At 37.1% G+C, this 22192-nt stretch overlaps 1 protein-coding gene across 1 annotated transcript; it reads right to left on the bottom strand.

The window, feature by feature from the left end:
• Nucleotides 1–413: 413 nt before the first annotated feature.
• LOC135196542 (mucin-2-like) lies at nucleotides 414–21506 on the bottom strand. The gene is made up of 7 exons (XM_064223390.1): nucleotides 21291–21506; nucleotides 12840–12944; nucleotides 12507–12648; nucleotides 4841–4923; nucleotides 4442–4631; nucleotides 1934–3019; nucleotides 414–490 (listed from the first exon to the last, which is right to left on the bottom strand). The coding sequence occupies exons 1-7, from the start codon at nucleotides 21504–21506 to the stop codon at nucleotides 414–416; spliced, it is 1899 nt and encodes a 632-aa protein (XP_064079460.1).
• Between the last annotated feature and the right edge of the window lie 686 nt (nucleotides 21507–22192).

The following is a 22192-nucleotide window of genomic DNA, read 5'->3' as shown; positions in this document are numbered from 1 at the left end:
GAAGACCGGCGGTAACCTTTATTGAGAGCAGATAAACCATAGGGAAAATCAGGCCATCAAATAGATTATAAGTTAAAGTCGGGCTACTAAATATGAAGTTAAAATCCAATCAGGATAGCATATAAATTACAGAATTACAATTAGGCTAAAAAGATAACCAGTTGAAAAAATCTGGCACGCAAAGAATGTCTATAAAAGTATCAGAATGACACATTATTTATTCTACAGGATAACTTATGTACCGACCACCATCCATTTAAACCTGAGATCATTTCGTTTTGTTTATTTCTGAATCTCCTGAATTCCTGCATGAATATGACACTTGTGAACTAGTTAAACACAATTGGTGCCCTTCATTCGTTTCTAGTGAAAATTAAGTTTCCTTTACAGAGGAAATGAGACAGAATAGACTTTTACCTGTTGGGACAAATTTCAGCCATTCCAGTGTAGTTGGGGCCATAATCCGAGCAGCTTTTTGGACAAGTGCAGGCTGAAGAAATTCGAAGAAATTAACAATAACGCATATTATGAAGCATTACCATATATTCTCCATATGACTGTGGAACCAGGACGCATCATTTGACCGATCGAAGAATAAAAAATATAAGAAGACTTCCAGCTTTCCAGGCTTCTACTATTTGAATAACGTTGTTGCTGGGTAGTTGTGCTGTGTTACTGGTTTATGAATGTTACGCTCAAGAAAAAGAAGAAAAAATAATATTGCAACGGCGTAATATAGATAAACATAGCGAGAACGAACTAAATAGAATACTCAAGTAACAGGAATCGTAGGTTATAAAACAATATTGCTGTTTGGAAAATAAGCTTAATTTTTTTAAATTTCATAATTTTAAGTTCATGTAGCTTAACAGACAAAGGGAATGTATGAACAATATTCTTTGTTTTAAATCATGACTACGGACATTTCTTTATAACCATATATGCTGACTCTGGACTAAAGAAATAAGGAAAACAAGTAATGTATGCGCCGAGTTTTCTGCGCATCGTATAATCAAGGCAACCGAAAATAGATCTAACTATCGGTGTTCTCTGTATAATGCTATATGAACCGCGGCCCATGAAATTTATCCACGGTCCGGTGGTGGCCTGGCCCATATCGTTACCAGGTGCACGATTCTGGCTAACTTTGATCGCAAATAGAATAAACACTACAGAGGCTAGAGGACTGCAATTTGGTAAGTTTGTTGATTGTGGGATATATGATCGAACCTACTAATTGGCAGCCCTCTAGCCTTAATAGATTTTAAGATACAAGTGCGGACAGAAAAAGTACATATCGACAGACAATGCCAGCAAGATAAATTTTTTATTTTTTTCAGAAAATTAAAAATACCAAGAAATAAACACTTACGGTAAACTATTGCAGGAGATAAGTCAGAGTTTAAACAAGTAAAAATACTACAAATACTATCAGCAGTTTCGCATTTTCTTTACACTGCATTGGTTATTAAACAAAATTCGAGGTAGTTTATACCACAACTGTGCTAAGTTCAGTCGAATACCTGGAAATTGAAGACGAATCCAGGTAAACTGTTGAACAGTAATACTGATTACCATTACAAAGAGAGCGATAACCTCTTTGGTAGCAAATTTCTCTTACTTTGACTTAGCTCCAGCTGCGGAAAGGAACCATGAAACTGGAGGACACTTGGAATACTAGCCATAAAGAGTTCACTGCAAAATGGACATAAGGAATACAAGCAACTGAGTCCCTTCTAGGAGGTTCTCGCTGACAAATATTTGCAGTTATAAAGGTTAAAGGGACATAATTTGAATACTTTTGCTGATTCTCTGACGAAATGAAGGATATCATTTACATCCTAAGCTCTTTACAAAAACGAGTTAAATATCCTATTTCAGATGTTGAGAACTGGACAGAATACAATCTCATAACACAATTAGGTTAACTCACCCACTCCTTGTTCTCCAGTTGCTGGACAAACTGTTCCTGGAATTGCTGGTCCAGTGCAAGTACTTCCTGCCGTTGTTGTGGTTGTGGGAATTGGTTTAGATGTGGTAGTAGTTTTAATAGGGGTTGTTGTTGTAGTTGTTGGAACTTTTGTTGTTGTAGATGTAGTGCCAGTGGTCGTAGTTGTAGTTGTTGCTTTAGAAGTAGTAATGGTAGTTCCAAAAGGCGTTGTTGTTGTAGTAGTCCCAAAAGGAGTTGTTGTTGTTGCTGGCATTGATGTTGGAACTGGTGTTGTTGTAGTAGTTGTTGGAACTTTTGTTGTTGTAGATGTAATGTCAGTGGTCGTAGTTGTAGTTGTTGCTTTAGAAGTAGTAATGGTAGTTCCAAAAGGCGTTGTTGTTGTAGTAGTCCCAAAAGGAGCTGTTGTTGTTGGCATTGATGTTGGAACTGGTGTTGTTGTAGTAGTAGTAGTTTCAAAAGGGGTTGATGTAATTGTTGTTGTCATTGTTGTAGGAACTGGTGTTGTTGTAACAGTAGTTCCAAAGGGCGTTGTTGTTGTTGTGGTAGCTGGTGTTGTCGTAGTAGAAGTCCCAAAAGGCGTGGTTGTGGTTGTTGGAGATGTAGTTTCCATGGGCGTTGTTGAAGTAGTTGTAACTGGCATTGGCGTAGTGGTGGAGGCTGTTGTTATAGGAACTGATGGTATTGTAGAAGTAGTAGTTCCAACAGGCGTTGTTGTTGTAGTAGTCCCAAAAGGAGTTGTTGTTGCTGTTGTCACTGATGTTGGAACTGGTGTTGTTGAAGTAGTAGTTTCAATAGGCGTTGATATAATTGTTGTTGTCATTGTTGTAGGAACTGGCGTTGTTGTTGTTGTGGTAACTGGTGTTGTTGAAGTAGTAGTTTCAAAAGGCGTTGATATAATTGTTGTTGTCATTGTTGTAGGAACTGGCGTTGTTGTTGTTGTGGTAACTGGTGTTGTCGTAGAAGTCCCAAAAGGCGTGGTTGTGGTTGTTGGAGTTGTAGTTTCCATGGGCGTTGTTGAAGTAGTTGTAACTGGCATTGGCGTAGTGGTGGTTGTCGTTGTTGTTGGTGCTGAAACAAACAATCTCTTTTTCGTTAATTTACAAACATCACACATGGATCAAAGATTGCTATTCACAAACATTAAATTGTGCCATTTGAAAAATGTTCCTTTGATTGAACCAAAATTTACTTCTAAACCAATTTTATTCATTGAAAACTGAAGGAAATGTTGGCGGCAATACACAAATAGAAAAATATCTATAGAAAAAACATGAAAAAGACGATTGTCGAAAATAAAGCCGAAGAAGAGATGGACCAATAAAGACAAAGGATTGATAGGAGATGGACTGATGAAGACGAAGTAGTAGAAGAAATAAACTGGTAGACAAACAGTGGAATATACTATATCAGTTTCAATATGATTAGAGTTCATATTTATCTTTTTTTCTTCACCTATTTTATATGAAGCCAGGAACTTCCAGGGTGGAAATTTCATGATAAAGTAAAAGTGGATCGTCTGCTTTACATAATAATGTCTCAGACCATGGAAGGTCGTCTGGTAATATACCTCTTTAGTCAACTGTTCCTTGAGTCCATTCTTCAGACTCTACTCTATCAGTCGAGCGATGCCCCTTCCTCTCATGTCTTTTCAAATCTTACTGCAGTACTTATACCTAGTTCCACTTTAAGGAGCTGAGTGGGGCAAGGGTGGGCGGGTGGCATTTAATCATCTAGAAATGTTAACACACCAGTTGCAAGGCTCAGGCCATGATTTTGTAAAACATAGTAATAATTTAACTTGAAATGGGTCTGCAGAACTCGAGTTCCTCAATGTTTAATGCTAGATATTGATAGATATACTGCACCAAGAGGTGGAGTTCTTTAGCAATGATTCTGGAGGTAGGGAAAAAGCTCTCAATATTTTAAATCTTTCTATTGTGAAACAGATCATCAAATAATGAGAAATATTTTTTAATGAAAAAATACAAAGTGAATTCGGACTTACGAGGCACGCAACAGTAACAGCTAATTCCTTTGCAGAGGCTACTGGAAACCACCCCATCACATTTGCTTGGATTGCTGATGCAATATCCCCCGTACCCCAGGCATTCATTTGTTATCCGGCAGGCGGATGTACAACAATAGACATTTTGCGCTGCGCAGTAAAACATAGTTCTTGAGGGTGGAACGCATTGATTAAGCCACCAGCCATTGTAATAGTTCAGGCATTTGTTGTTGTCACATCCTGTCGAAAATCTATTTCTTAAAACGAGGAAATTGTTTTGGTGTAGTTTTAAGTTGACATATGAATTAAATATTAAATCTATGAAAATATCCATTGAAAATAGAACGCTAAAACCATGTGTTCCAGATTGCATAAAATATCAGTAACACCATTTCGGATGCATCTATATCTCATGTAGTAGTTATAGCACTTTTCATGATAATTTCTGAAGAAATCAGACTTGTTAGTAAGATAACACAGCATACCTGTTAATTTAGCCCTAAGCAACTCATCAGACATGAATGCTCTCACAGGCTCTGGGCAACAACGGCTGTTTTCTGCAGGGCAAAAGGAGGCGAAATCTTCAGCACAGCTCAGTGGAGACCTGCATATCCCTGTAGTTTGACCGCTGCAGTCGTAATTCATCGAAGATACGCTGGATGAAGGAGACAAGACCTGCATTTGCACAAAAGAGGAACTCGAGTAATCTTCATTTGTATAGATATTGCGTTGTGATGTTCGTTGAACTGTGATGAGTGTTTATTTCTTAGGGAAGAGACTATAACGAGAAGTTTTCATACATTTTATTTGACCTAATGATTTCTACTTGTTCTCATGGTTAACAAAAGCGGATGTACTAAACAGTTTGGGTGACGGTAACTTACCAGTCTCACTGTCAGAATGATGAACACTTTGAAATCGCTGTCCATGGCAGAGCTTACCGACTGCTTCGTCACAAGTGGTAGGTCTGGAAGGAATCAAAGGAAAATGGTAAGGTCGCAGCATCATTGAGAGAGAGAAAGAGTGAGTACTAAAATTTTGAAAATAGAAAGCAGTCTGAACTTCAAGCGTAAATCTGATGAAAGAGCAACACTATATGCAAGAATAAAGATATATTTACGAAAGCATAAAGTAGAAGAATGGATTTTAAGTAAGCCATTTTACGTATTGATAAAATATGAAATAAAAAGACTTAATTTTCCTAAATAATGTTGAAAATTTACATATTGATAAAAAGATAAATAAAAAGATGTACTTTCCTTAAGTAATGTTATAATTGTTTTCACCTAACCATTTACAGTGATAGATGGAACCAGAAAATTTTTTGAAAATATTTATGTTCTTTGCATACTCTACTATCAAGTGCACAAAATAAAAAACAAAACTAATATATAACAGCAGAAAAACACTTAACTGTCTTATTTCTGTTATTTCCATTATTGGTATACATTATCCATTGTTTTACAATAGTAAAACAGTGATTAAGGTACAGAACTGTTGATAGCATTCTTTAATATTTGGATGTTAATAATAATACAAAGTGCAAAGGTAGACTTTTGCACTAAAAGGTAAACTTTTTCTTAGTGTATGAAGGGTAACATATCAAATATCACACGTCGACACAAGATGGGATGTCAAATGCGAAATCAAGAAATTAAAGGTAATGTTCATATGCCTTGGAGTGTGAGCCAACGGTTTCACTTTGAATGTTATTTGTTTGGAGGATGGAAAATTATACATTCAATCCTGCTGATGCGACAAGGCTGCGGGCATACCATGAGCAGCAATAATTCATGGAAGCATTCATAATTTTAGTGTGATGTAAAATTTAAGTTTTTTCAAGTACAGGTCAAAGGTTATGAAGTGGGAAGTGACATAAACGTCAGCGAGGCAAGGGACCGAGGAATAATCTCCAGAAAGACTGTCTTGGTTTAACTGTTCATTGGAACGAATGACGTTCAAGTTTTGACTGTTGGGTCCTCCGGATTACGTTTCAAAGTCTAAAAGCACAATCCTTTAAGAATCAAACTCCTTTTCTAATTTGACTGTCACTGGAGTGTCTAGATTACTGATAGGTTTGAGGTCTCTAATGACGCTATTTCAAAGTTCTTGGAGGGGTTTCTGTGAATTCGATGTTATTGGGGGAAGTGGGGATGGATTGTAAATACTACCACTGCTCGAATATTTGTTATATACAATGGAATGTATGTATTACTACGAAAGTTGAAGGTTTCTGAACATTTTGTCGTAAATCTAGCAATCAGCCCAAACACATTTAAGGCCAGATTTCAGAATGTTGCACACCATATAAGAACAATCGTTTTAAACAGAAAGACGAATGTATGTAATTTTTTGTCTAACAGAGAGACTTTTCACCAACTGATTTAAAATTTTCATAACGAAAGGACATTCCTTGCTTAAACCATTCTTTGTCCCCTGTTTTGATAATTCTTGGGTCTATTTGAAAGCTTTGTTTATTTCGGATTATAAATAAAAATTATATTTCCTCATAAGAGTTTCACTTCCTGGCAATTTCATTCTGGATTTGGGAAGACTAGAAATTTTGAAGAGGGTCGTGAGATGTTGATAAATATTTAGTCTTTTGTCTCTGTCACAATATGAATAGCACTGGCAAATTGCCAGAGACTTTTTTATCTTGTATATTCTCTAAAGAAAGATATTCCAAGGAGAATCGATGTTTGTTAACTGGAAAAAAGACGGAAAATTTAAAAGGTGAAAAGCTAGAATTTAGTTTATCTATCAGTCCTCTTACACCTTCCCTTTCTATCATAAGGATATACGACCCTGGTTAATGAATTCCACTAAGCGGGACAGTTATCAAAGTTTCTTATATGATTACTATAGAAATTAGAGAGAAAAAGTATTTTTTTAGATATTTCCTTACTACTAGTAAAATATTTTGCATATTTTTACTCTACAAATAACAAACTGAAAAAGAAAGAAAAAAAAAGGTACGAGGTAAGATGTACCTGTGTGAAGCCCGTGAGATATCTGTCGGCTGTACCTCAAGGTGAAGGTTGCTCACGCTTATATACTCTGAGGAGATGTTGCAAAGCGCCACCATATATTACCTTCAGGTGAGTGACAGGCGCAAGGATTGGGGGTGGGGGTAGAAGGGAGAAAGGTATTTTAAGTATTCAGAGAGGGCTGAAAGACTTCGTCTTCGTTTTTCTTTTAGTCCTTTTTCTAAGAACCTTGAAATAAAAGCACCATTAGATATTTGGGTGTTAATTTATCGATAATAATATCCTTATTAACACTAGCGATATCCATGTATGACATAGATATTCAAAGACACTGTGTCTTACCTCTAAAATGTTTGGTATTTTTATTTTCGTTCTCGTAATTTTTTTTAATACTATTTTCTAAGGTTAAAACGATTTTGCGTATGTTGCATTTATCGAGTTCTGTAAAAGTTTCGACTTCTTATTTCAAGAGTTTGGGAAAAACTCGAGATGAGTTGGGAAGCTATTGAAAAACGTATTTAAGCTGATTTGTTATTGAAATAATAATCTATAATAATTACTTCCAGGTGGATCTTGTCCGTCCCCGGGGTAAAGGGTTCTGGGGCTTCCAATAGCTTCAAGACCATCTCCAGACTCTGAAGCCTATGTTTTTTTTTTTTTTTTTTTTAATGGATTTGGTCCTTCCTGGAGACAAAGACTTCGAAAATTATTCGGGGGAACCAACTCCGACATGAGCTGAAGGCGTCTTCACAGGATCCTGGAATCTTTAAGAAGTGTCCCCTTGCCACACTGCGCTATTTCGCTAATAACAAAGGAGGAACTGAACGAGAAATACATAGTACAGGAGAGGGGCGAAACAACACAATAGAAGATATAAAACAGAGGCTTAAAGGCAAAGCACATAAGATTCAAGAATAAAGGATACCAACAGAACAAACTATTCGGAACCAACCAAAAAAGACTATAAAGCTAATTAAGAGGGGATGACAACCACCAGGAAATTCCTGAAGCCGAACCAAGTAAGACACTCTATGAAAATATAAGGAGCAATCCGGTATCACACAACAATCACGCAACATGGCTCCAGGAAGTCAAGGCAGAAGAAATGGGGAGAATAAAACAAAGATTCACCGAGATCACGACAAACACAGACACCAACTAAAGAAAATTCCCACTGGGAAGCCCCAGGTCCCGATGAAGTCCATGGGTACTGGCTCAAAAACTTAAAGTCTCTTCACCCACGAAGAATAGCAGAGCCACGGCATAGAAACAACATGTAGTCCCACGGGCAGGTCCGGTGTATTTTTATGTAACCGACCATAATCTGTGACGTCACACAAACCGGTCAAAGCGACAATTTACTGACGTAAACATGGTGATAATTGCTTTTTTTTACACTTTGAAATGCGATTTGATAAATATCCTTACATAGATTTAAACGGTGAATACGACTTTGGACATATAAAATATTGTAGTTCACGCGAATATCGATATTGGAAAAATCGAAAAGGCGAAATGTTGCACGAATAACAAATTAACAGTTTAATTTTGAGATAAAATTGGGGTTCACAGTTTTACCACAAAATTAAGCTCTGTAAAATTAAAAAAGAACATGAACTGAAAGACGGACTTGCACAAACGGACAACTCACAAAAGGAAATCAACTTTAAAACAATTGATAACGAGGTTCCAATTGCACACAAGGCCAAGACAGGCAAGTTTAAAAAACCGCCGAAAAATCCCATGACGTCAGTCTCCAGGATCCCGTCAGTCTCTATAAGTTTCACATAAAAAACCTTATTTGTGATATATTTCGCCTATTCGATTTCTCCAATATCGATATTCATACAAACTACAATATTTCATATGTCCAAAATCGTCTTCACGGCTTAAATCTATTGAGGGATATTTATTAAATCGCATTTCAAAGTATAAAAAAGGCACTTTTTATGTCAGTAAACTGCCGCTTTGACCGGTTTGTGTGACGTCACAAAATCACATGCGCAAATGAGTCCCAAATTCGTTGCTAGAGCGAACTACCTAGTCATTACTATATCGTGAGCAGAGCAACTCTAGCATTGTATCACAAACTACCATGCGCTCAAATGGATGATCACAGGGAGAACCTCCTTAGTACAGAAAGTCAAGAACAAGGGAAATATAGCAAGTAACTACAGGCCTATCACCTGCCTACCAATAATGTGGAAGTTACTATCAGTGAAAGGCTATACAACCCCCATCAACAAAAAGGCTGCATAAAGAAGTGTAGGGGCACAAAAGGCCAGCTCCTGATAGACAAAATGGTAATGAAGAACAGTAAGAGAAGGAAAACCAACCCAAGTAAGGCATAGATTGACTACAAGAAAGACTTCGACAAGATACCACACTCGTGGCTAAAGAATGCTTGAAAATATATGCGGCAGAAGAAAACACCATCAACTTTCTAAAAAATATAATGTGCAACTGGAATACAATACTTACAAGCTCTGGAATAAGAATAGCAAAGGTTAACATCAGGAGAGGGATTGTCCGGGGCGACTTACATGAAGCTGTATGGTAAGAGCATCAAGGAAATTGATATCCTAATCCAAGACTGTCAGGGCTGTATCTGGGGACATCAGGATGAAGTTTGGAATAGACAAATGTGCCTTGGTCAAAATACAAAAAGGCAAAGAAACGAGAACTGAAGGGATTAAACTACCAGATGGGAATAACATCAAACACATAGATGAGACATGATACAAATACCTGGGAATAATAGAAGGTGGGGATATAAAATACTAAATGAAGGATATGATCAGGGAAGAATATATGAAGTGACTTAAGGCAATGCCAAAGTCAAAAGTCAATGCCGGAAATATGATAAAAGCCATAAACACATGTGCAGTACTAGTTACCAGATACAGCGCCGAAGTAGTGGAGCAGACGAAGGCTGAACTCCGCAGCATAGACCAGAAAATTAGGAAACACTTGACAATACATAAAGCACTACACCTAAGTGCAAATATGGACAGACTATACATAACTCGAAAGGAAGGAGGGACAAGGGCTACTAAGCATAGAGGACTGCATCAATATGGAGAGCGGAGCACTGATGCAGTATCTGAAAACCAGTGAAAACGAGTGGTTCAGGAGTGCATGGAAAAGAGTGACAAAAGTAGACAAAGACCCATAGATATACAGCGACAGAAGGACAAACAGAACGGAAGAACGAGACAACAAACCAATGCATGGACAGTACATGAGACAGACTAAAGAACTGGCCAGTGATGAAACATGGCAATGACTACAGAGGGGAGAACTCAAGAAGGAAACAGAAGGAATGCCAACAGCAGCACAAGATCAGGCCCTAAGAACCAAATATATCCAAAGAACGATAGATAGAAATAGCATCTCACCCATATGCATGAAGTGCAGTGCAAAGAACGAGACCATAAATCAGTTAAGCGAATGTCTGGCACTTGCACAGAACCAATACAAAAAGAGCCAGGATTCAGTGGCAAAAGCCCTCCTCTGGAGCCTGTGCAAGACACACCAGATACCTTGCAGTAATAAGTGGTACGAGCACCAACCTGAGGGAGTAATAGAAAACGATCAGGCAAAGATACTCTGGGACTATGGTATCAGGAAAGGTAGGGTGATTCGTGCAAATAGACCAGACATGACGTTGATTGACAAAACCAAGAAGAAAGCATCACTCATCGGCACCAGAATAGATGAGAAAGAAGGAGAAAAAATTAATAAGTATCAAAACCTTCAAATAGAAATAAGAAGGATATGGGATATGCCAGTGGAAGTTGTACCCATAATCATAGGGACACTAGGCACGATCCCAAGATCTCTGTTTCCTTATTGAGTTCTGGAAAAATCAGATGCCGAAGTAGCTCCTGGACTCATGCAGAAGAGTGTGCTCCTTGAAACAGCACACATAGTAAGAAAACTGATGGGTTCCTAAGGAAGCAGGATGCAACCCGGAACCCCCACAATAAAATCAGCCAGTCGAATAGGATGACTGTGATAGGCAATAATAATAATAATAATAATAATAATAATAATAATAATAATAATAATAATAATAATAATAATATTTTATTTCATTTGAATAAAATGAAAACGCACAAATCAATATTCTTATTATTAACCTTTTGCTGGCAAGGTTTCTCTCTGTGTAGACGTACAAAGTGGCTAGTTTTCTTCACAGTATAGAATAGGGAATGGCCACGTTTCTCTCTCTCTGTCTCTCTCTCTCTCTGTCTGTCTGTCTGTCTGTCTCTCTCTGGAACCAGTCACCTTTTGGGGAAAAGGAAGAATATTGAAAACTACTACCATTAATGCTTTCTTTCCATAACATCCAAAGCAGTGGTGTAAAGATCATCTCCGAACAACCGTTAATGAAAGTCCTTAGTTCATGTAGCTGTTTTCCTTGGCAAAACACAAAGAGAGAACTGAAAAGAAACCGAAGGTTGCACAAACATTTTGTGCTCCAGGGTCACAATGGAGTTCTGCATTCTCAAAAGTGACTGACGTCTTTCAGAATGGGAATTACTCTTCTGAAGGTTAATTCGAGAACTGTGTATCTTTTGTGTTAATTCTTCGAAAATGTATAAAAATTCGGGATAAATTTACTGATGGTTCTTTTATGTAAAAGATTATTTTCCTGATTGAAAACTAATTTTTAGTATTTGAGACCCGTTGGCTATTTCGTCTAAGCTACACGTACAGCGTTGCTACTAGGCTATCACTAGAATTCCAATATTCGAAAATTGTTTGTCTCCCAAAAATTTTACTTGTAAACTGAAAGCATGAATGATCAGCTAGATTCACTACTTCAATATTTTGATGAAATCCTCTAGAACCAAACGCTTTTGGGTGATAAATTTAAAGGATCAAGGATGCGGGTATTTTGACCTCATTTAGAGCTTAGTATATCATGATACAAAGAAAACATTTTAAAGGTGTCTGTTTTTACCTGCTTGTTACTGATAAAAAAAATCTGGATGTTCTGGTATGCAGTTCGAGTGAAGGAATTTCAATTTTGCAAGAATAGTGTGGAGAAGTTTTGACCCAATCAGCTTATTTGAAGAGAGTTTCCTGAAATTCTTTTCATAATTGTTTTCGCAATCCTTCTCCTGAAGGAGACTATATCGCCAAGTATTAGCAAAGACTCAGTATGAAAAGAGATATGGCTTAGTGACAAAATAGCTCCACTGAAGTCTGTGCACGGAATATCAGATAGCATGCTTCAACAAGTGGTCCCAACACCCACCTGAGGGATTAGTAGAAAATGAACGGGAGATATTACTCTGGAAATACAGTATCAGGATGGTAGGCTGATGCAAGCATATCGACAGGATCTTACTCTGGTATAAAACTAGCAGCAAAGTATCACTCATATAAGTCATAGTACCGTGGAACACTAGAGTGGAGGAGAGAGAGAGAGAGAGATAGAGAGAGCGAGAGCGAGAGAGACGACGACGAAGGAGACGAGAGAGAGAGAGAGAGAGAGAGAGAGAGAGAGAGAGAGAGAAAGGAGAGAGAGAGAGAGGGACCGTGCAGACTTTACTAAGAAGGCCATGTGATATACCAGTGGAGTTGATGCCCATAATCATCGGAACAACACTAGGCACGATACCAATATCTCTGAAGAAAGGCTTAGATAAGATGGGGCAAAAGTAGCCACAAGACTCAAGCAAAAGACCTTGCTTCTAAGAACAGCACATAAATTAAGAAAGTGATGGACACCTATGGAAGCAGAATGTAATCTGAAGCACCAGGTTGTGAAATGGCAGCGTAGACAGATTGTGATATACAAATAAAATAATAATAATAATAATAATAATAATAATAATAATAATAATAATAATAATACAATGCATAACTGGAATACAATACTTACAAGCTCTGGAGTAAGACTAGCAGAGGTTAACATAAGGAGAGGGATCTCCCAGGGCGACTCACTGTCCCCGCTGCTCTTCGTAGTAGCAATGATCCCAATGACGTACTGGAAGAGATGGATGCTGGGTACCAACTCAAGAAAAGAGGCAATAGAAATAACAATCTGATGTTCATGGACGACATCAAGGAAATAGATACCGTAATCCAAGGCTGTAAGGATTGTATCTGGGAACATCAGGATGGAATTTGGAATAGAAAAATGGCCTTGGTCAACATACAAAAGGGCAAAGTAACAAGGACTGAAGTGATAAAGCTACCTGATGGGAACAACATCAAACACATAGATGAGACAGGATACAAATAGCTGGTAATAATAGAAGGAGAGGATATAAAACACCAACAGATGAAGGACACTATCAGGAAAGAATACATGCAGAGACTTAAGGCGATGCTCAAGTCAAAACTCAACGCCGGAAATATGATAAAAGCCATAAACACATGGGCAGTTCCAGTAATTAGATACAGCACGGGCGTGGTGGAATGGACGAAGGCACAACTCCGCAGCATAGACCAGAAAACTAGGAAACATATGACAATACACAGAACGCTACACCCAAGAGCAAATATGGACAGACCATACATAGCACGAAATAGAGGACTGCATCAACATCGAGAACAGAGCACTAGGACAATATCTGGAAACACGTGAAGAAGGACTGATAAAAGTAGACGAAGACCCAGAAATATACAGAGACAGGAGAATGACAAACAGAACATAGGAATGGCACAGCAAACCAATGCGCGGACAATGCATGAGACAGACTAAAGAACTGGCCAGCGATGAAACATGGCAATGACTACAGAGGGGAGAACTCAAGAAGGAAACCGAAGGAATGATAACAGCGGCACAAGATCAGGCCCTAAGAACTAGATACATTCAAAGAACGATAGATGGAAATAACATCTCACCCATATGCAGGAAGTGCAATGTAAAAAACGAGACTATAAACCACATAGCAAGCGAATATCCGGCACTTGCAAAGAACCAGTATAAAAAGAAGGGTATTTCTACAGAAGCAATCCGCGGTGGCTTAGACTATGGCAATTGACGTTTTCCTATGTTATTTTACCCACTGAACAAAAATTTAAAGTAATATTTATTCGGACGACTGTAATTAACTCCCAAGGGCCAGTACTAAACACGGCGACTCGACCGCCGACCGAAATCGGCGGAAGAACACCAAAACCAATATGGTGGCGATACCAAAACAACAACAAACAAAGTAGGGAGCGTCTACATATCAGCGACGATCGATTTATGTGTGCTGTCAGTAAGGCCGTAGCAGAACGGCGCTTCGCGCCTTATCCGCATATCTAAAGATTCTTGGCAAGCACGGCATGTACGGCAAGAGGTAATGTTGCGCTGCGCGCGCTAGCCACAGGGTTTACAGTAAGGCTACTTACCATGGCAGATCCGACAAATAGTAGCTCCACAACACTCGCAGTTTTTTTGCTTTAGAATGAAATTATGTCTTTGAGCATATTCAATCACAACTTCTTTACCACCACTAGACAAATAATGATAAAATTCACCGTAACCCACATTGCACTGCAAACAATCGGTAGGAAATCGAAGGTCTGTCAAAATTAATGCCAGAAGGGCCAGCCACTGCCTCTGCCATAGGTACAGGAAGACAAAATGCTGTTTTTTGCTTCATTATTCGAGTATTCAGTCAAACAAGGATACCAGTGGACACCTGACAGGTAACTTTATTACTCCGCTGAAATGCTAGTGAAACTTAGTTTTCGACTAAAGTCGTACGTAATTGGTTATGAAACCCATGACGTCATAACGATGTCACACCTCTCAGCCAATAATGAGTAACTGGAACTGTTTTTGTTTGCGTAAGAAAGTAAGTTAGAGGGCTCATTAAAAGTAAACATTACCGTAGAGGGAACACCTCTCCCGACTTAGGAAAAATTCGAGGTAAAAACTTATCAAGCTCATTTAATTCCACCACGTTCAATCTCTCATATAATGACTATACTTTTTATATTGCTTTTCCCATGCTCTTTCCATGTAGGTGATTATTTATTTTAATATCCAGTGCGGAGTGCTTCTGAAATATTACCTTTGGTACTGGCCCCTGGGCGTTAATTACAGTCGTCCGAATAAATATTACTTAAAATTCTTGTTCAGGAGGTAAAGCTGCATAGAAAAACCGCAACTGCCATACTCTGGGCCGCAGCGGATAGGTACACTAGATCTACCAAAAGAAGCATGATTCAGTGGCAAAAGCCCTCCACTGGAGCCTGTGTAAGAAACACCAGCTACCTTGCAGTAATAAGTGGTACGGGCACCAACCCGAAGGAGTAATAGAAAACGATCAGGCAAAGATCCTCTGGGACTATGGTATCAGAACAGATAGGGTGATACGTGCAATAGACCAGACGTGACGTTGATTGACAAAAACAAGAAGAAAGTATCACTCATTGATGTCGCAATATCATTGGACACCAGAGTTGAAGAGAAAGAAAGGGAGAAAATCAATAGGTATCAAGACCTTCAAATAGAAATAAAAAGGATATGGGATATGTCAGTGGAAATTGTACATATAATCATAGGAGCACTAGGCACGATTCCAAAATCCCTTTAAAGGAATCTGGGAAAACTAGAGGCTGAAGTAGCCCTAGGACTAATGCAAAAGAGTGGGCTCCTAGAAACAGCGCACATAGTAAGAAAAGGGATGGACTCCTAAGGAGGCAGGATGCAACCCGGAACCCCACACTATAAATACACCCAGTCGAATTACAGGACTGTGATAAACAAAAAAATAAATAAATAGATAAAAATAAATAAAAATAATAGTGATAAAATACTCACTGTAGCACGAATCTTAAAATGGAGAAACAAAACCATTGTTATGTAACTCTACTAATATATAGAGAGAGCTTTCGAGAATCTGTACGATTGTTCGACAGATTGATTCCCATTGCTGTAGTTGCAAGAAATGTCTTTTGGTTCTCAGATTCAAGTTGTAATCTGAAACTAATATGATTTAAAAAGGATGATTAATGAAATCTGTCGTACATACCTCTGCATTTTTAAATCTGTGGAATATTTCCGTAAAGGAACGAGTAATCTAAGCGAAGTAATTGTTATTAATTACCCTCATTCTGAAGGTTTGCACGCGTTGGGTACCTGAGATGATAATTTTTCATGAAGTAAGTGAGAAATTTATAGCATTCTAAAGAGTTATAAGGCTATAATGACAAACATTCATTACATCAGTCGTATGATAATTTCCTCATAACTACACGAGAAATGAGATTCACAAAATTCACCTGCATAAAATACCTTGGAACGTCAACTGCTAAAATAAAAAAATAAAAAAAACACGTGTGCATATTCAGATCCAAAGAGCAAAGAGCAAGTGTTCCATCAGATCAGCCATCAGGTGAGCCGTCAAGTAGTAAGTTTATTATTCTAAGTGTAGGAACTAGAGCCTCGTGACACCTGCGGTTCACATTTTCCTTCATTTACTATGTTCTATTACTTCTTATAAGTTTTGAATTTTTCTTCATTATTTTGCTTTCCTGATTCCTATGACCTGTTCTTCCTTTGAAAAAGCTGAAAGCCTGTCCTAAACTTGCTTCCCCAGAGACTTTTGCTCCATGTCATCCATTAACGCTTAAGGTAGACTATCCTTCAAATACAGATTGATTGATTGGCAATTATCTAGAGAAGCACCTTGGGATGTTTAAAGCCCGGGTTTCTTTTCTAAATGTTACCTGCGTATTCCTTTTATATACAAATTGCACGGTCGGTTATTATACAATAAATGTTGTCTAAATCATAGCCAGCACAAACTTTCTGAGGGTCCTTACGTTTCTTACGCCCTGATGCTTAGTGTAGATTCTCCATTGAATAGATAATCCAGCTGGATAAATAAATGAAAACTGTCGTTAATCATTCCAATAATTTTGTACTCGCATATATCATCTTACAAGTCGGAAGATTAATGTCGAACTATAATTAATATGAAAACCCCAAATTCAAGGAACGGACAATATTTCTCAGACTTCAAGACATCAGGTTCATTTTTCAAGGTAAAACAACTGTATGAAAATTTATTTTTACCATGGGTTACTATCTATTTCTTGTAACATATTTTCAGTGATCAGTCCTTGGTGTTGGCGACTGAAAAATCGTTAATCATAAAACCTTGAGAGCAAACACAGTTGTCTGACTGATCAGTGCCTCTCTGGTATGAGGTTTTCATTTCATCAATAAATGGGAGTGCCACTTGGAAATCTTACCTTGATGATGAATAATATACCAAGGCCAGGTAGAGAGCTTTAATAGATAAGCTTTCGAGGTATATAATTTCATCATCAGGCTGAAATTACTGACAAAACATAGACATCGTTGAAAATAGTAAAATCAATTGCCTTGTTGAAACTTACAAAATGAGTTAAGCAAATTATAGAGATACTAGAACTGGAACTATAATCCCCAAGATTAAAAAGGACAAACAAAGTATAATAGGAAATACATACTAAAAATACAAACATTAAGAATACATGCATAAAAAGAAGATGAAATATGAATTAAAACCAGCAAATAAAAAGTAAATTGGCTGTTGACCTGCTGTGTAGAGAAATCGTATCAGTGTTAATTGGATATCGGACAAGTTGTTATTCAGCACTTGTTTCATCTTTTTTGTAGATTAATACCTGAGATTAGAAGGTCCAGTTTGTTCAAACAGAAAGACGGTACTTTCAAATCCTGGTCAGTGCAAAAATGGCCTTGTGCTAAGTTCTCTAATGGCTGGAAAATATCCAGAATGAGGAAACCTTGCTCCAACAGAGACCTTAGTGTTCCAAAATTCTGTATCTGAGCCAACGAAGACTTTGTCTCGCCTTCATTAGTAAGCATTGTTATTTGTAGCAATCTACACCGGTCTAGCATGAAACATCTCGAATGCCTTCATGAAAAAGTTTAAAATCGTAACAACCGTTGTAAGCTCTATTTATTATGGTACAAACTGAATTAAAAGGACATAACTTTGCGGAGAAACTGCGGTAGTATACTAACCCCATGCCCTTAAGTGTACTTTCCTGAAAATAAGTTTTAAATGTCTTCACTTCTATATATCTGCACTTCCAAAAAGGACCACTTATTATCCTGTTCTGATTCAGAAGTATAAAAAATAATAGGGAAACGAGAATTGAAATATTTATAAAACAAATTTACGTGTGAAGGTTTCTTGAATTTAAGTATCTTCCACATACGCAAGGTAAACCAAAGGTTTGAAAACACTAGGGTATTCATGCAACCAAACCTTTCCATAAAAACCTCTAAAATAATCGGCATATACAGGCCCTAGGGATTTCCCATTGCAACAGGTCTATTTGATTTATTAACTTGAAGGAAAAAGATCATCAGCAGTAGGTAATTATAATAGTTTATTTCAAGCCATGTTTTTCAAGACCAAATATTGATATGTGGTTTTCACAAATATTATTAAAAGCACTTCCAGTGGTTTTTTTTACACTGGGCTATTATTAAGTACAACTTGTATTGTTCTTAATACAAACAAGTAATAAATGCGACGAAGTTTTTATGACACAATCAAGTTTTATGTATGAGCCGCGGCCCATAAAGCTCTCAACAATGGCCCGGCAGCGACCTGTCCTATAGCGTTGGCAGACGCAGGATTAATGTAACTTTAACCTTTAATAAAATCATAACTACTGAGGTTAGCGGGCTGCAATTTGAAATGTTGGATGACTGGAGGGTGAATGATCAACAAAACAACTTGCAGCCCTGTAGCATCACTAGTATTTAAGATCTGGTGGCGGACAAAGAATTTCGGGTGGCTAGACAGAGATGATACAATAGTTTTCTTTTACGGAAAACTAAAACCGACTTGAAAAAATTATCTAAACTGTCCACAGTATTGTTGTAACTGATATTTGAGGAATCACATAATATTTGACCTGGAAAAGTATGACTGGAAATAATTATTAAAATAAGCAAACCTTTGTTTTACCGTGGATAATTCAGAACTCTTCAAATGTAGACTAATTATATATATATATATATATATATATATATATATATATATATATATATATATATATATATATATATATATATATATATATATATATATATATATATATATATATATATATAAACATTTACTGTTTTATGTGCTTTTTATGCTTTTACTTTTTACTGTCTGAACTTGTAAATTTTAATTGCATTGTGAATTCCTTTTATGCTAATAATGTATTTTATTTTGTCTTTTACTTTTTACAGACTGATGATGCACTGAGTCATGAATAAACTTGGCTTTATACCATTTGTTTCATGGAATCTCCTGAAGTATATATATATATATATATATATATATATATATATATATATATATATAGATATATATATATATATATATATATATATATGTTTCCTTTTGAAATGAGTAGAATTATTATTCTTCCATCGGGGATTTTGTGAGAGGAAGGCGATCGAAGGTGTCAGGGCTTACTAAAACACTTGTCAGTGCTTACGCAATCATCTCTTAGAGCAGGCTGGCATGGAGACAAAGAAATGCACACGTTGATAACATCTTGTTGACTTAGCTTCTCCTGAGCTGCTCCTGAAAAATGTCATAGAAGCTTCCCGTAACGGAAGTTGATTATGAGCTGCACTGTGCGGAACAACTTCACATGTCACGGAATTACATATTTGAGTTTTTGGGACTTGTGTCTTTGTGAGTTTTGCTTAATAGGCTCAGAGGTATATTACCTTTAGTGGGGGTTAACTCAATTAATGATCTAATGTTCTTATAATTATCTCATTCATTTCAAATGAATTATATTAATTTTTTGTTGATTTTATTTAACAAACTTTAGTTTGATAGAACAAATGGGTTTCCTGTACTTCCTACTTACGTTTTAGAGAGAGAGAGAGAGAGAGAGAGAGAGAGAGAGAGAGAGAGAGAGAGATATAAGTGTGAGCGAAATGCTAGACTTGGTATTATTCTTTTTTTCTTTTGAGACACTGTACCGAGGTTAGAACCTCGGTAACACACACACACAGACACAGACACACACAGACACACACACACACACACTAACACACACACACACACACACACATATATATATATATATATATATATATATATATATATATATATATATATATGTGTGTGTGTGTGTGTGTGTGTGTACATGCATATATATATATATATTATTATATATATTATTATATATTATATATTATATATTATATATTATATAATATAATATGATCGCCAATATATATATACATATAATATATTTAATATATATACAGATATATGTATATATATATATTTATATATATAAATATATTTATATATATGTATATATATTTATATATATATGTATATATTATACTATATATATATATATATATTAATTCTCATCACCCTAGTTGTACTTTTATTTGTGGAACAGAGCAGGAAATGTGGTCATGTTTAGATGTTCAGATTTACAGACATACAGGCATAATAGACACATTTGCTTACAGGTAAAGTACATTTACTGGCTTGAGGATTAAATATTACCTCAGTTTGTTTTCCAAAGGTAATACAGATTTAATTGGTACTGACGCTGTTTATGATTAAGCTGGCGTTATGTCAGCACGGGGTCTCTTTCCTGGCACAGCAACCGGTAAGATTCATTCGATGACTTAAAAGTGATACAATTGTCATAAATAAAAAAATGACTTATTTTCATGCTTTGAAAGTAAACATGGTCGGATGAAAGGATATGTTCAACATATAAGACTACAAACCCCTTTCAACCATCAGCGCCCGTCAGTAGGAGGATAAATTATAACATTTGTTGTTTGAGAAAAGTCGGGAAAAATAAATAAATCCCCAGATGGGCCGTGCCATATTTAACTTATCGAGAAGAGTTAGCGAAGTAAAACGCATCGAATTTTAGAGGTAGGGATCGATGGAAGAAAAGGAAAGCTTTCTAGAGGGAGATTTTTTTTTTGTCCTTGAATAAAGGGATTACGTATGGCTGTTTGTATCTCTCGAGGAGAACGGTTTTATATCAGTATATTTAACGGCTTGGTACGTGCATGTCCTAAAGAGGACTGGAATTTAAGCGCACAACTTCGTTATGCTTTTATCTCCTTCCAGTAAGAAGAATACATGTCAACAGCTTAAGTAGAAGACAGAGTGATAGTTGGAAGATACAGTCGCTAGAATTAGCCGGCCGAACAAAGAAGGGAGAGGTGTTAGGAAGTGCAACAGGGCAACTGTCTATGAAGGTGATTGGCAGCTGTTTGGAGTTTTGTTCGCCAAGACACTCGTAGGGTCGTGGATTGCCATACTCTGACTAGAAAACCGACAGGTACTACTTCAGGACAAACAGTCGACCTCACTAGGCTGCAGGACGACTCTGAGGACCGCGGTGAGGGATTAGGCTGAGGAGGAGAAGGGAGTGCTGGTGTTGGTTGCAAGAGACCAACGCTGTTATCGCGGGTGGTTGACTGGTTGTTCTGTAGTTTTCCGTCATGTTTCTTGCTGGTACTGATGTCGGTCGTATAGGGTCCGTCTTTGATCTCAGTTGTGAAATGCAAGCCAATCTGGCGTTGCATCGTTTGAGCCTTGCATGAAGTGGTTCTGAACAGTTGGAGCAAAGGGAATCATAGGTTGCCCTCCTTGAATTTTTTCCAGACAATCCTTGTTATAGCGCTTTGGATGTTTGTTCCGGTTTTAACTTTGTATCAAGGCTTGTTTTTTTTCAGAATGATTATGCTGAAAGCTCTCGTCCCATTTTTGTATTTCACAAAATTCTGAAAATTTTTTAAAAGAGAAGCTTCGTCGCGGACGGGTATATTTTACTACCAATGATGTAGAACACATTAAATTACCTTTCTTTGGGCATAGTATCTATGTGGTCCGAAAAGGGTACAGGAGATTTTTTTCTTCCCTGAAATTAATTTAAATTTGTTTTTACGAACTCATCCAATACTGGTTCACAATTGATCAAAGGTCTGTTAGAACAAGGTTTCCTCTTTCTAAACATTTTTCAGTCATTAGAGAGTAAAGTTTAGCATATGACCATTCCTTGACCTACCTGGAGTTTTGAAGTACTGATTTCTGCTCTGGCGGGCTGGACCTCCTGAACTCGAGTCTTTGTTCATAATGCAGATGAGCAGATGAATCCGGAACTGAATGACTTGTCGTATGATTTGTATCTCAGAAGGAAAGGCATAGATCACCAACCAATTTGCTTGGTATTTGCAAGTTTAATTTGTATTTTCCCTTCTTTTTATGTTTG

The sequence above is a fragment of the Macrobrachium nipponense genome, chromosome 18, assembly GCF_015104395.2.
Source record: "Macrobrachium nipponense isolate FS-2020 chromosome 18, ASM1510439v2, whole genome shotgun sequence".
NCBI classification, from domain to species: Eukaryota; Metazoa; Arthropoda; class Malacostraca; order Decapoda; family Palaemonidae; genus Macrobrachium; species Macrobrachium nipponense.
Note: the sequence above shows the minus strand (reverse complement) of the source record. Positions and strands in the feature narration are given on the sequence as shown.

Excerpts from the sequence above, each read along its gene's own strand:
- LOC135196542 (XM_064223390.1), bottom strand. The coding sequence starts at position 21,506 with ATGCAACGCCAGATTGGCTTGCATTTCACAACTGAGATCAAAGACGGA. Across the intron at positions 4,924-12,506 it reads TATATCACATGGCCTTCTTA|ACCTACCACTTGTGACGAAG; the intron begins GTAAAGTCTGCA and ends GATTCCTTCCAG. Across the intron at positions 491-1,933 it reads AACTGGAGAACAAGGAGTGG|CCTGCACTTGTCCAAAAAGC; the intron begins GTGAGTTAACCT and ends GAATTTCTTCAG.